This window comes from Lactuca sativa, chromosome 3, assembly GCF_002870075.4.
Source record: "Lactuca sativa cultivar Salinas chromosome 3, Lsat_Salinas_v11, whole genome shotgun sequence".
Lineage (NCBI taxonomy): Eukaryota > Viridiplantae > Streptophyta > Magnoliopsida > Asterales > Asteraceae > Lactuca > Lactuca sativa.
In genome coordinates this window covers 202080960-202097805 of record NC_056625.2, presented here as the reverse complement: position 1 = coordinate 202097805, position 16846 = coordinate 202080960, and the positions used below count along the sequence as shown (strand labels likewise).

The following is a 16846-nucleotide window of genomic DNA, read 5'->3' as shown; positions in this document are numbered from 1 at the left end:
ACGAAAAGGTCGAACCTTGGGCACTCATGCAAGGTTCTACAAGCTCATTTGGGTGAAACCCTCCATTACATAACAACCCTAGCTCAAAACTCCAAATAGAATGCATAAAGCAGGATGGAAAGGACTCTCTGGACCTCTTTGGGTCCAGATCTATGGCTTCACACTCAATGGGACACTATACTCCACAAATCAAGCCATAAAAGAAGCTAGAAAACCCTAAAATCACCAATCTTACCCAAAACAGAAAAGGGAGAACGATTTGATACCTCAATGGTGAAGATGCAAGCTCAGAAGCTCTGAATCGACACCCCCCCTTGACCTCCCTTTGCTGGAAATGACTACTCCATTGCACAACCACCTCAAGAATGCTCCAAAATGGCTCTTCTTCGCTCTCTCAGCTCTCTGGTGCGATAGGAGTCTCTCAAAGGTGTAGGTGGCCGCCACTGAAGGCCATAAGGGCCTTTAAATAGGTCCCAAACCCGGACAATTAAGGTTTTCCTTGACAGCGCCGACTCGGCGAGTCCAAATACCCGACTCGTCGAGTCCCTTCATTAAACTGGTCCCCAAAACGCGATCCTACTCGACGAGTTGAGGCGTCAACTCGCCGAGTCTCCTCATTCCCCAATATAAAATACTCAAATTCCCATACCTGGATATCTGGATGTTACACTATTACATCTTTAGCTAAGATTATCTATTATATCTTAAATTTATAGCCCGAATCTGTAGGTGTTACAATTATCTCCCCCTTAGGATGATTACACCCTGGAATCATCAACAAAATGAGACTTCTATAATGATTCCCCACGTCACCTTTCCATCCTAGGTAATAACCATAACCCCTATGTCCTTCAAAATGAGTATCAAACTCTTGGACTTCTAGTCTGCTAGCGGTGCTCAACCTTTCATTTGTTCTTCTTTCTCTTTTAGACCTCCAGTCCTAACCTTCGAGTTACATATCCATCCTTCATTAGAGACTCTTGCTCCTTTTCCAACAAACTCAATCCATGATAAGGTCTTTACTTTGGCTATGATACATACCGAATGGTTATACCCTAATGACCTTCCATTGCATGATGTAATGGCTAGAATCAAGTCTTTCCAAGTGAAACTCTAACACGGAAGATACCTTCCTTTACGTTCAATTGTGATATAATTACATCATTACATGTAGCATTTCTAGCTTCGGGCTGCTTATTCTTTAATGATAGTTGCACCACCTCTACCAATCGCTTCGATTATCTTTTTCTTTAATATTTTAATTAAAGTCAGACACTACATTGATCATGGTTCTCTGAACCGGGTAACTAACTTCACAGATTTATCTTAATCGTACTTGATTCGTTAGGATCACTGGGTCGGGATAACATTCATTTTCTTAGTCATTACCAAAACGATGGTGACGACGAAAATTAGGAAAATGAATTCAACTACTAGTGTCTTAGTAACCCCATGACTTTTCCTGATCCAAGTGAGATCCATGTGCTATGGGTAGTATAGGCCTCTACTGCCTTTCAGACCTCCTCATACCCAGTTAAAAAATTGTCACGTAGTTCCCAATTTACTACACATAATAGCTAATTGACATATATAAATATGTCTAATCAAGCATGTATAACAATTTTTTCCTAGATTCTACGAGAATGTTGCCTTCATAGTGGTAGGTTCTACCCTTCTATTTTTGATAGTTTAAGACAACATAACTTCATCCGTGGTTTACTTCCCAAAGTCTTTGTACAAATTCTTTCTCGTGTAGTGTCCTGTCTACAATACACATTATACTAGAATTTGTTCTACCCCATTTAGTTTAACCAACCCATTATGTTGAAATTGTAATTTCTTATTGTCACAAGTGAACAATGTAACATAATTATCGATTTTATAACTTCTAAAAAACAATTACAAGAATTATTCATACTTCATGCCTCTTACATCATGTTACACATCCTATTACCATCTATATAGGATGAGTGTTTCATATCTTGACTTTGGAGAATTGGCTTCCTTCTCTTGTTTTCCTCAGGTGTCATATGCTTCATCTCTTGTTGCATCCAGGATCATTTGGAATGCTCTCGCATGTGGCTTTGGTGGAAAAATTCAGCCTTGGGACTCCTTTCTTTTTTGGGCAGTCTAGAAATGTCATGCTTTTCCACACTTAAAACAAGATTCCTACTCAGCCTTCTAATCATTAGCATAGAGACCAATCTTCCCAAATTTGAAGTAGGTCACTTCTTTAGTTCCCTTTCCAAAGTGCTTCTTTCTAAAAAATTTGCAGCACTTTGCCTCGTTGTTACCCCCAGACTTCTCGTTGCTAGGGTCTAGCTTTGAGAATCTATTCTTTTTATTAGATTTTACAGATCCTCCGCTCTACTTATTTTCCCCAACTTCAGTTTTTTCGGCAACTCTCCCTTTGATCGTGCTTTCAACAGACCTTGCAGTCCATATAGATGCCTCAAAACTATGTTTCTATTTAACTGGCATTAAGTACTCCCATGGTAGTCCCTTGCCATACCTATCGATCTTTTTTAATTTGTCTAGGACAATGTGCAGGGAGAACTCCATTTTGTTAATGAAACCATTGATAAACTCATCAATAGTGGATTGTTAGGACTTATGGTCTTCCCTAACGTGTTCCACCAACGAACAGTCGAGCCTCTAAATTCACCCCTTTGTTGATCTAGCATAGTTTTTATCATCAATTGAACTTCATTCATCGTGAACTATGCAGTTCCATCTCGAACATTTTGAGGTGTTAGACCTCCTTCATTATTGATGACTTTACCGCTCCTTTAATCGTCATGTCGTTCTATATCCGTAGGTTCGAGTAATTTAGCATAGTAATATACTAATTACTACATATGTATATATTATCTAGCACATAATAGAAATTAAGGCATATCCTTATAGTATGCTAATGTTTATGTCTATAGCAATTTAGGGATCTATCCTAAAGCATGCTATCACACACCTAACCGTTTATACTTAACTTCTAAGTTTAAGTCTATAAATTTTCTAAATTCCTAGTTCGCTTAAACTAATGCTTTGATACCAACTGTGACATCCTTTAATTTTCAGAACCAAAAAGAAATTTTTTTGTGCTTTAATGATCATGATAATTAATTTGTGGTAAATCATAGTATATAAAATCTTTTTGAGAACACATATTTTCTAAAATAAGATCCTAAGGAAGTCATAATAAATACCAATACATAAGTTATAGCGTAAAGACCTAATGGTCCCGAATGTTATTGTAGGCTGCCTCTTAATCACTCAACATCCTAATCATGTTCCTGTGGCTTAAGTATTTATACTTGTGATGCATACAAACTGAGTGGATTAGGTTGCAAAACCTGATGAGCACATAGGGTTTTCAACCAATATTATTATTATTGTATTGATGTAAATATATTACACAAAATAGATTAATCATGATTACCCATTCCCGTTATTCTCATTCTTCAATCCTAAAATGATAATCTCAAGGGACCTATCCTAAGGGATCTTTGTATCAACGAATAGAAAATGCGCCTTGGGGATTCCTTAGCAGTATATAGCAATAAGGAAACCATGAGGGGGATAGAGTACCTGAATGAACACACAATCCATACTCTCGGATCGCATGGTTCAATAACACCTACAGATTCTGAGTCTATTAATGTTCTACTAGACTGTCTAGAAGAGTCCGTGGTCGTTATCAATACTTTGTTAGATGACTGATCTTAGTAGTACAATAGTATTGTGTTAGGCATGGTCTCTCACCCTAATCTCATATCTCTCTTTATCTGGTCTCAGTAGTATAGTAGTGCTATGTTGGGCATGGTCTCTCACCATTATCTCATGTTTCTCTCTCTCTCTCTCTCTCACTTTGTTAACCCTTTTTACCTAATAACATATATATATATATATATATATATATATATATATATATATATATATATATATATATATATATATATATTGTTATTTCAATATAATCATCTTATTTAGCACAAATATAGATAAATTATCTTCTATTATTTAACCTAAGACGAAACATATTGATCATATATAATAAGCACATATGACACTCAATTATCTATATATGTGTGTAAGATGAAAGTAGCTATGTACTTACATGATGAAAGTGGATGACTAGTGAATTTCGTAGTGCTCCGCCTAACACCTTGACTTTTCCTTTGATGTGACCTAAGTACGAATGTCACTAAGTCTTAGTCTAATATTCCTTGTGACTAATGATATTCTAGATTCCTTAATAATCCCAATGTCTACATCATGATCTATATAATAAGGAATAACAAGGTAGGATTATATAGGAGGTAAGGTCTGTTTGGTATATAGAGTATACTATTTTGGAAATCTCACTTTAAATACCTCACTAAATCCAACCTAGACATCACTCCCGAAAGTAGATCAATCAGTATTATGACTTGGAATCACTGATAAATCTCATTTATCGGTTCATAATAGCTATTATGATTATAAATATAACTTATACTTGAATTAGGATAAGTGAGACTTAACTTACAGAGTTTATGTTGAGAACCGGTAATTATGCTAGCAAAACTGTAACCCGAGAACTTCTATTTCTTTGGATCTCTGGCACCGTAGGACGTCGCTAAAGTTGTTAGGAGCTAAAGAGTAAAGGGACTAGGGGTGCGAGAGGGTTCCAGAGGAATTGGATGGAAATTTTACAAGGAAAATGAAAATTGCACCTATTTATAGATGGAAATAAAGGGGGTGCCACACACCTTTTTTTCTAGGCACACCATGCACCTTTGGATTAGGCATTATATACCTCTTTTTGGGGAGTTGATGTGGCTTCTTTTGATGGTTGACATGTGACAGATTTTTTGTGGGTCGCATCGGTTGTCAGAAGCGTGTCGCGATCCTTGTATGTGCGCGTGAAAATTTAGTATTTTTCAAAAATTCGTATCTTTTTCATATAAGCTTCATTTTTGAAGTTATTTATATCCACACATAGCTATCAACGTGTACTACAACTTTCACTTAGACTCCGTCGGCTAACTTTCACTTTATTTTTAAAATTTCACTTTTAACAGACTTAGAATGTTAACGTCCGTATAAAAATCATAACTCTCACGTACAATCTCCGTTTTCGACTGTCTTTATATCGATGGAACAAGTCTAGATAATTAAACATGTCCTTTTAAATCATTTTACTTGTATAAGTTAACCTAAACATTTTTGGTCATTTTACATATATAAGTCAACAAGTCCTTTTAGATAAAATGACTAATTAACTTTAAAATGAACATCCAAACACGCTCTAAGACGTGCATTAAACGATTGCTAATATTTTATGTTGATCGTACATGCAACAATAGCTTTAAATAACAAAATTACCAATTATGTCATTACATAACTCTTACATATTTATGGAACTCCCAACAAACAATGCCCCGGTTAAATCATCCAAAGTGAGAGTGTGTTTGAAATTGCTTTTAAAACAACATTTCACTTTTAACTTTTTAAAAAATCAAAAAAGAACCAAAAGATGTTTGGCTAATGAAAAATATCTTTTAGGCTTCACGGTGTCGTGCACGTTTTACTGGTGTTGAACCTACGTAGACACTATTACCGGCGATAAACACCGCACCGTGTTTCCTTTTTTGCCAGTGGTGGAAATTCACCGATGGTAAAACTCAAATATGTGTTGGTTTTGTGAGCTTTTTGACGGTAAACTCAAAACCCATAACCTACCACCAAATCTTTAATGGTAAAACATACATCTTTTATTTTGGATCTAGGTGGCATCGGTGAAAAAGGCATGATATCCTTCAGCCTTATAAATAATTTTTTTTGTGTAGAAGAAAATAATGGTTTTTTTTTTAAGTCACAAAATCTTATCTTTTCGTAACTTTTAACCTCAAAAGTTGACTTTTATTCTTAAAGCTAATAAAAACACATTTTCAAAAAATTTCTTCACAAAAAAAGCAACACTCAAAAAGTCTTTTTACAAAAAAAAAAAAAAAAAAACCTTAAAAAAGAATCCCAAACACCCTCTTAGAACAAACTATATTAGAACTAACTTATAGTTTGTTCGGACTAGGGCCAAGATTCACCACACGATTGTTTTTTCCGTAAATAAGGTCTAAATGCAGGATAGCCTAATGGATTTGGGATCTTGGACAGATTAAGTGGTAACATATTGAACGTGTATAAATTAAGTGATTGTATATTGGATACAACTAAAATAAATATGACTACAATTATAAGAAAAAGTTTCAAATAAACCAATATAAACGAAAAAACAAATACATTCGATTCAATTAATTTCGAATAATATAACATCTTTGTATGATATTTTGGTTTATAATTTTCTTTTCGTAAACAACTAGGTGTAAAATATTAAAATGTAAATAATAATTATTTTTAAAAATAAAATTTTGAAATAAGGAACGAAGAAAAATGTTAATTGTAATTTAATCTAATATTTATTAAATTTGATATTTTACATATATAAGTATAAGTATTATGCGGCTTTTTAATTTTAAAAATTAAAAAAAAAAAACCATAAATTGACATGTGAATATTATTTATTTAAAAAATATCACGAAATAACAAGTGTCAAAACTCATTATAAATTGACAAGTGGCAAAATTATCTTCATTATAATAGATTTTTTTTTGGAAACGCACATTATATTAAAGTAACGCGCATAGCAAAAAGCTAAAAACGGGAAAATAGAAAGTACAACATAGAAATTACATGAAAAAGAAAGGGAAGTGTTTCCACTCGACCCAATTAAAAATACCATTTTTGCCGCCGCCCCGTCCTCGAAATCAGTTGTTGCCCCTGCCCCCATCCCCCGTTTACATAACCCCCGATCCCGCCCTCAATTTATAGGCTTAAAATTGGATTTTTTTTCCTAAAAAACTGTGATGTTTTAGGCTAAAAAGACTATTTTTACTTTAAAACCTTAAAACCTAATCTTTTAGAAACTAAAAATCAAACCCAATATATAAACAATAAATCATAAAAACAGAAAATCAGAATTACCAATTTACCATATCAGCATTACAAAATCATAGAACTGTGAAAAAATAAAACCCAATACATAAACAATAAATTGTTACAGTGTGTGAAGCCCCAGTCACATGGCTCGTTGAATCAATCCCCAACTTGGCTGGAGCTGAAGCTTCTCTCCCATATAAGTTAACAACTTGGTCAGAGACCTAAAATCCTTTTTTACGTGATACAATTACAAGAAAATATAATATTTAAACTTAAAACTCTTAACAAAGGAATCGACAGAAATCATTGAACATGGTCTAAATGTTGAAAACTTCACATAAATCACTGAAAACGTGGTCCAAATGTTGAAATCGACAGAACAAAAATTCATGAAAAAAACTCATGTACAACAAACTCATACCCTTGAATGGCTTATTTAATAAAAGCCTAAAAGGACGAAACTTTAATAGATACGCGTGACTTTTTATGTGCTGTAAAATGACTAAAATACCACCATCTTAACTCTTAAGCATTCACTTTCTTAAATCACCTTACTTACCTAATAAAATCAAACAATTTATATATACTGAAATAAGTAAAAGAAGTAGAAACGATGATATATTGAAAAGAGCTCACCAGCGATGGCATTTCATAATTCATAAAAATGGGCCCACATTACACGAGCAACATATAAAAGAATGCCAAATTCAAAATCCGAAACAAAACAAAAATAAAAAGAAACACACATTCAAACCCTATATGTGTTTTCCTTTATGTTAACCATCTCCTAATAAAAAAAACCCATCAAAATCATCACTTAAAAACCTAGAAAAAGAAGTAACTCGCCAAAGCAATGGCGCCGGAGGCAGCAGAAGCCTTTAAGCTAGCTCCGGCCGACGGTGCCTCAGCTGGTGCTCCAACAGATGCTGGTGAACGGGATGGGGTGGCGGATTTGAGCGTCGATGGAGCAGGTGGGGATGCCTTCCTGTATAGTGGTTCACCGGCGGAGCTTGCTGGAGCTGGGTGGGAAGGAGTCTTGCCGGATTTTGGTGTGTGAGCCGGTGGCGGTGACTTCTTAACGGGTTTTGGCGATGGTGCGGATTTCGGTGTGTGGGTTGGTGGGGCCTTGCTTGAATGGGGTGCATTGGCGACGGATGGGGAGGAGGCAGGGGAGTGACTGGGACTGTCGGCGGAGGCGAAGCCGATTAGGGCGACGGCGAGGAGAGCAAGAACGACCACATGGCGAGCCATCGGAAAATGGGAAAGAAAGAAGGTGGGTTGTTTCTTGAGTTTAAGAACTGCAGAGACTTCTCTAAGATTGGAGTTAGAGAAAAAAATGTTTATTTCGAAGAGCGATGATTTGAAGTGGTGGTGTTGGTGGTGTTTATATAGTTCATGATGGTACCGGAGATAGCGGAGTTGGGTGGCGGAGCTAGTTCTTATCACCAGTAACAGAAAAACAGTTCAAAGGAATCCGTGAGAGGAGTAGAGTTAAGATAGCCATAAAATCCTGCGACATTTTTTTTGAATCATGTTTTGACTTATTAAATCATTTTTTTAGAATTTATCTTTGTTTAAATTTTTGAATATTTGATTATCCTGAGCAAATGTGATTAGATAGTCGTGATTAGATTTTTATATTTTTTTTGTGATAAATTTAAATTTTGTATATCTTGTTTCTTATTGTTTATATGTTTTTTTGCTATATTGTTTTGTTTATTTTACATGTTTAATTTATCAACTATAACTTGTTTTGTTTTAAGGAATATCTCAATTTCAATTTAAAATATATGAATCGTAAGGTACAACCATGCAATCTCGTAAAATCGGTAAGTTACCATTTCATTATTGTGTTATCAACTAACTACATTTTGGCTTTTGTAAGTCAAATAATCAAACATATTTTTAATTAAAGATTACATAATTCATGTAAGTTACCATTTGGTTATTTAATTAATTTTGAAGTAAAGTTAATTGGAATAGTAAATTTGATTGGTCAAATGGTATACAAATAACAAATGTTGCAACCATGTTGGATTATGTTGGATTATTAAAGACATGTTTTTTCGTCTGTTATATCCCTTAGAGCAAGCGGTGTTGGTTTGGTGAAGCTCGGCACTTGCCAACGTGGACTCGATGAAGATCGGGCCATCAAATCAACTTGTCGAGTTCGGTGACCAAACTCGGTAGGATTGTGCCAAGTTCATTTTCTTCTTCCCCTCCTTTCTTCTGCCCACTTGGCAACCCCCTCTCTTCTATTTTATTTCATTCCTTCTGTTTGGCAAGAACTTCAGCAAAAGGAAGTAGAAATGAAGATGGCTGAGGTGGAGCTCGATTAGTCCGGCACCACTCCCCTTAGGCATAATGTTTTGTTTGGATAAATGTAGGGATGAGCATATGGACCGGGGAACCGGCACCGGAACCAGAACCCGATGGAACCGGTCAGGCCGGGACCGGGACGTTATTTTTGTGGATTTTTGGAACCGGTAGGAACCGGAACCGATTTCACCGGAACCGTATGATGCTATTTTTCAAGGAGCGGTTCCAACATTTGAAGACACGACAAGAACCGGTAGGATCCGGGAACCGGTAGAACCGCCAGGCCGGTTCGGTTCTTGATTTTGGCCGAAGCCGGTTCCCCGGTCCGGTCCGATTCGGGCCGGTTCCGGCCGGTTCGGTCCTTTTGCTCATCCCTAGATAAATGATTATATCTTGTATTGTTTTGTATTGATAAATGATAAATGTCTTGAAAATAGAAATTAATGTAACTTGTTGATGTCTAATAAATATAATATATAAATAAATTTTAGTTTTTTAAAAATAGATTCAGTATAATAATAATATAATTTTAAGATGTTTAAATTTTAAACTAAAATTACAACAACCACCAATATGATAATATTGTAATTTTAAGTCCTCCAAATGATAATACAATACCTCGAAGTATCTAATACATAATAACTTTCATACTTCAATAGTCAAATATTATTGTCTCATTGATCTAGCTCCTCAATATATAAATGATCTCATTTTCACTTTGACCCGACTTTTGTATCTTTTCCAATATCTCGGTATTTTCTCAGCTGAAAGTTAGAGACTCGTTTAAATAACAACTATAAGTATGAAGGAATTGGGAGGGATTTGTTGCTCCACTTCTAGATAATGTTTTCTTCAAATTCATCATGGGTTCATCTGTATCACTTTAAACCCTAATCATCATTGTTTCCCATCTTAGTTGTCTCTATCTCTTCCTCCATCGATCTAAAAACCGTAAAGAATCCGCCAATCAAGATTGACTTCAGCACCTTCGAATATCGGGGACTAACAAAAAAGAGAAAGTGAAATTCAACTGAAGCGATCTCTAATCCTCTCTCTAAAATAATTATCTATACCCTTTTCTACAATCCATGGTCGTCATCTGTGACATCCCCAAATTCACGATCATTTTAAAAAATATATGTAACACCCCATCTTTCAAGTAACTTCAAATTTCATCCCTTGGGTTTTAAGTATGTCACTTTTGGTCCTTGGAATGGAATGAAGTGACCATGGGAAGCCATAGTGCTAAAATGGTACTTATGGAAACTTGAGTAGTACGTTGGGCGTACATGTGAGTACGCTAAGCGTACTAGGGCATGACCTAGTACATTGGGCGGACATATATGTACGTTGGGCGTACTAATATCCAGGAGAAACCCTAAATTTTAGGGTTTAGAGGGTATTTAAGCACCATTATGGATCTTTTGCTTCACTCTTTCAGCCTCCAAGTTTTTGAACCATTCTTAGCAAACCCTAGTAGTAGTCCATAAGAGAGAGTTTTGGAGCCTAAAGTTTGTTGTTGGTGTGGTTGAATGAGAAGAAATAGCATCAAAGGAGTCAAGGAGGGAACCAAGCTTGTAGAGGACTAGACGTTTGGATAAGGCCTAATAAAAAGTTGGGCCCAATTTGGAAAATTGGGACAAGTTTGGACCTTGAAGTATTATGAGCTTTTGGATCAAGATTTGGGTTTGGTTGGCATTGGGTTTGTTGGGCCTTCTAGCAATTTATGGTTTGGGCTTTTGCTTGATGGATCTTCTTGGGTGAAAGCCATGAAAGGAATTAGGCCCAATTTGGAAAATTGAGACATAATCAGATTTAAGGAGTTTATTTTGTTGTTGGGCCTTGGTTTTAGGTCATGCTTGAGGAAGGGTAAAAAGGTCTTTTACCTTAATTTGGACTCATTGTATGAGTCAGCGACTAGATGTTAATGGCTTGTCATTTTGGAATCTGTTAGCGCATGTGTGATAGTGGATCTGCAGTCATAGATTATTCATGGAATCAGCTTCGTTGGAGCGTTGTCTTGATGTTTGCGGATCAGGATCTGGCAGTCAGTAGCCAGGGATCGTCTATGTGTCCGACAGTGTGAGGTGAGTTTTCATCACTGTACTAACAGGGTCGAAGGCACCAATGCCGACCCTTTGGTTGATATCCTGATATTGTTGATATGCGGAGTACGGAATAGATATGCAAGAGTATGCTAGTTATTGATATGCTAGTCTGGTAGATCTGTAGGACTGCCTATGATATTGTTCGATTATCTGTATAGGATATTATATGTTATGTGCTTCACATATTGTGTGGGTAGGGTTGAGGTTGTACTGCTTTGTGTTGTAGCCAACAAACCCTAGAGTATTCCAGATATGAGCTGAGGGCCAGGGAGGGCATGCCAGACTCATATTGTGGACTCATTAGCATTCCAGATATGAGCTGAGGGATAGGGAGGGCATGTCTGACTCATACTGAAGGCACATTAGCATTCCAGATATGAGTTGAGGACCGAGTGGTATGCCAGACCCGTACTGAGGGTTGGAGGATATTAGAGCAATTCAGATATGAGCTAAGGGCTTGGAAGCGCATGCCATACTTATACTAAGGGCTCATGGGCATTCCAGATACGAGCTGAGGGCCGGGTGGGGCTTTCCAGACTCGTACTATGGGCTGACGAGTAAGCCATACATAAGTTGTGGGCCATAGGGCAAGCCAGACTTATGTTGTGGGCTCAGGGGTAATCCAGTCTTTTAGCTGTGGACCCAATACATGTTGTTATTTGTATATGTGCTATTGTTTGTGTGTTGGTACTTTGGAGGAACTCACTAAGCATCGTTCTTACAGTTTTGGTTTATGATTTCAGTTACTTTAGTGGTTCGTGGCAAGGTGAATGCATGACCGTACACATCCTCGTGTTTTTGGAACTTATGGTTTCTAGCATACTCTGATAACGTTATTGTTTGAAAATTGAATGTAAATGATTCCAATTTTAAATAAAAGTTTTGGAAACAATGGTTTTGTAAACACCTTTTAATAAATGGATTGTTTTGAAAAGTTTATATTTTATCGAAATTTTATGGATGTTACATTTTATTTATGCTTATTTAAAAATCAAAGTATTTTCTTTGATGAATAATATTGCGGAATTTGTTCCAAAAAAAACACGATAATAATATTATCAAAGCATTTATGAAGATATGTATTTTATTTATATTAAAACATTGGGATGTCATCATTAATACCGAAACATAAGCATAAATAGAACTTACATTCATTTACATTAATGATTTATGTCTTCTTTAATATCTCAGTGTAATGTGTCTTCGTATCGGTACATGTGATACAAATAAACTGAGTGGGTCAGGTTAGGAAACCTGGTGAGTACATAGGTTTTTCAACCCACAATAATATAATTATTATGTTTAATCATCAAACAATTAACCCAACTTCCCATCCCCATTATCTTCTTTATTCTTAAGGATCCACCCTAAGAATCATGTATTCATCATTCATTCATTCCTAAGGATTGTCCAAAGGAATAGGCATGAAGTCCATCATTGTCAGGGTTTATCTAACAGACACTAAGACCAACTCCAACCACAAAACACTAAAATGGTGACTTTGTAACACTAAAATGTAGTTTTCACTCCAACCATACGCTAAAATTTTACATTAAAAATAATATATAGAATAAAATAATAATTATAATGGTGTTTAAAATAGTGTGTGTGTGTGTATATATATATATATATATATATATATATATATATATATATATATATATGTATATGTATAATGGAGTTATATTGAAAAAGTACATTTGGTGTTGGGAGATAGACATGCCAAATTTGGAGGCCACCAAGATGCTTCACAAAAATGGTGATGATTTTGAAGGTCCATTGGAATGGTTTTTTTAGAGGCTTTGCACTTTTTTAGTGGCCCATTGGAGTTGCTCTAACTCCATAGCTGTCGATGTTATCTGTTAGGCACTAAGTCCATAGCTGCCAATATCCATCTAAAGCTAACTAAATCAATAGTTTCTAATGTTCATTTGTAAGGCACTAAGTCCATAGCTTCCAGGTTTTTTGAGTAAATCTTGTGAACACATCGTTCACAAACACCTACATGTTGCAAACCTGCTAGCATTGCATTGGACTGTCTAGAATAGTCTGTGGTCGTCACATATACTGTGGTAGATGACTGGATCATCGTTAAGGTCAAGGCTTCTCATCATCTTTCACCTATAATCATCTATATCATCTTTCATCAATCCATCTTTACCCAATATATTTACAGGTATAAAAATATATAGACAGTTTAAATCAAGTAAAACGTGTGTAAATCGTTCATCTAGCATAGATATCAAGAACATATATAATTAGCACATATAGCATGCAATTTATATTAAATACTTCATATATATGTGTAATATGAAAGTAACTATGCACTCACTTTTTAAAGCGATGACTCGAAATTCGGATAGCGCTTCGCTATTAACAATCGTCTTTTCCTTCGACAAAACCCTAGCATTATTATTGCTAAGTTTTAATCTAATATTTATTGCGACTAATTAACTCAAGGTCTATGAGCGATATTGTTTTATAAGTGTTAAACAATACTTTTGAACTACTATGTACATACAAGGGACAAACATGAAACACCAGAGGGCAGGACCATTTTGGCATTTAAGTTGTTCTGAAATCCAACAACCCTATGCAGCCCTTCAAACCAGATTCCCCATACTGCGAGTAGTTAAAAGGTATTATAATAAGACTTTGTATAATTTATAATACTTATATATACTTTTTATAGGTTCATAATAACGATAATGAACTTAAACATAGGCTATATACTTATAGTAGTGTAAGCATAACTCACTTACAATGGAGTTTAGCGAAAAAAACGGGCTCTACACAGGCAGAACTTTTGAGCCGAAAACTCTTCTTCTCGGAGCCTTCTGGCGCTCTAGGACTCGCCTATAACACTTGGGAAGTGCTAGGGAATGGGAGGGTTTAGGAGAAGTAATTGAGAGAGAAAGAATGAGAAAGGTGTGAGAAATATGGAGAATCTTCGCATCTAATTATAGGGGGCAGAATGCGAGTGCATCGGGCGTACCTTTGGAGTACATTAGGTGTACTCAGCACGCGGGGTGTCCGAAGTGCTACAGTATGCGTACAAGGGACAGATTTCAGCTCCGCATGCGAGGCCGTGGGTACAAAGCAAGGGCCAGGATTCGGCCACGTGTTAGTATTCGTATCAGCCTCTTCTCAACTTCTAAATTCTGCAACTTTCGCATACGAGCTCCGTTTTTAACGTTCTTCATATCCACGCGTAGGTGGTGATGTAATATACAACTTTTATTTAGACTCCATTGGCTAATTTTTATATTTTAATAGGATTATACATATAAAGTTTGTTAAAAATTCATAACTTTGTCACCCGACATCCGTTTTCGTCTATATTTATATCGTAAAGAAGAAAGACGGATCATTCCGTATGTGTATTGACTATCGGGAGTTGAACAAACTCACTATCAAGAACCGGTATCCCCTACCCCGAATTGATGACATGTTCGACCAACTTCAGGGATCGAGCTACTTCTCAAAAATCAATATAAGGTCAGGGTACCATCAACTCAGAATCCAGGAAGAAGATATTCCTAAGACGGTGTTTAGGACTCGTTACGGCCATTACGAGTTTGTTGTGATGTCCTTTGCATTGACTAATGCACCCACAATATTCATGGATCTAATGAATTGCGTATGCCGGCCTTACCTGGATAAATTCGTGATAGTGTTCATCGATGACATCCTAATCTATTCGCGAAGTAAGGAAGAGCATAGTCATCATCTACGACAAGCCTTGGAGACACTAAGGGCAGGAAAGTTGTATGCAAAGTTTTCAAAATGTGAATTTTTGATTCTAAAGGTGGACTTTTTGAGACACGTGGTCAATGAAGAAGGGATACATGTGGATCCCTCCAAAATTAAGGCAATCGGAAACTGGGAAGCGTTGAGGACGCCAACAAAAATCCGCCAGTTTTTGGCCCTTTCTTGCTACCACTGAAGGTTCATATAGAACTTTTCCAAAATCGCAAAGCCACTTACTAGCTTGACCCAGAAAGGGGTGACCTTTAATTGGGAGGATAAACAAGAAACTGCCTTCCAAACGCTAAAGCAACCTTTATGTAGTGCTCCGATCTTCTCTCTTCCAGAAGGGATGGAAGACTTTGTAGTCTATGGTGATGCGTCCAAACATGGTCTAGGTTATGTACTCATGCAACGGGGAAAGGTCATTGTCTATTCCTTGAGACAACTCAAGACTCACGAGGTCAACTACACTACACATGACATTTATGGTACAAAGTGCACAATCTTTGTGGTACAAAGCGCACAATATTCACAGACCATAAGAATCTCCAACAAATTCTCAATAAAAAAGAACTTAACATGAGACAACGACGATGGGTAGAACTGCTAAATGATTACGAATGCTAAATTCACTATCATCCGGGAAAGGCCAACATAGTATCAGATGCTCTAAGTTGAAAGGAGTACTCGAGCCGCTGAGTAAAATCATTAACAATGACTGTCCATTCACATCTGTCCACCCAAATCAAGGAGGCGCAACTTGAAGCCTTGAAACTTGATAATGTCGCAAGTGAAGCCTTGTGGGGGATGGATAAAAACCTTGAGGTCACAGATAATGGAGCTCATTACCTCATGAACCAAATCTGGACACCGAGATTCGGCGGTTACAGACACATTATCATGGACAAGGCTCACAAGACCAAGTACTATGTTCATCCTGGGTCTAATAAGATGTATCTAGACCTTAAGAAACTCTATTGGTGGCCAAACATGAAGGCGAAAATTGCTACTTATGTGGGAAAGTGCTTGACTTGCACAAAGGTCAAAGTAGAATACCAAAAGCCCTCGGGTTTCCTAAAACAACCAGATATACCCGAGTGGAAGTGGGAGCGGATAATCATGGACTTCATAACTAAACTGCCCAAGAAAACTGGTGGGCATGACACCATATGGGTAGTCATCGATAGGTTAACCAAATCCGCGCAATTCCTACCAATAAAAGAGACAGACAAAATGGAGAAACGAACAAGGACGTACATCAAGGTGATTGTACAATTACATGGGGTGCCAATATCCATTATCTCTAATAGAGATAGCAGGTTTACCTTACGGTTTTGGCAATCACTACAAAAGTCTTTAGGAACCAGGCTTGACATGAGTACAACGTACCACCCACAAACCGATGGACAAAGCGAGAGAACTACTAAAATATTGGAAGGTATGTTGAGATCTTGTGTGATAGACTTCATTAAAGATTGGGACACCCACTTACCACTTATCGAGTTCTCATACAACAAAAGTTATCACTCTAGCATTAAAGTTGCTCCATTTGAAGCTCTCTATGGGTGCAAGTGCAGATCAACTCTATGCTGGGCCGAGGTGGGTGACACACAGCTAGAAAAATGACAAGTTCCTAATATCACACTCACTGACCCTGAGATCATACGAGAAACGACAAAGAAGATCCCTCAAAT

At 36.7% G+C, this 16846-nt stretch overlaps 1 protein-coding gene across 1 annotated transcript; it reads right to left on the bottom strand.

Moving 5' to 3' along the window:
- Positions 1 to 7800: 7800 nt before the first annotated feature.
- On the bottom strand, positions 7801 to 8226 carry LOC128132887 (lysine-rich arabinogalactan protein 18-like). Its single transcript, XM_052769887.1, has one exon. The coding sequence runs from the start codon at positions 8224 to 8226 to the stop codon at positions 7801 to 7803; it is 426 nt and encodes a 141-aa protein (XP_052625847.1).
- Positions 8227 to 16846: the final 8620 nt, after the last annotated feature.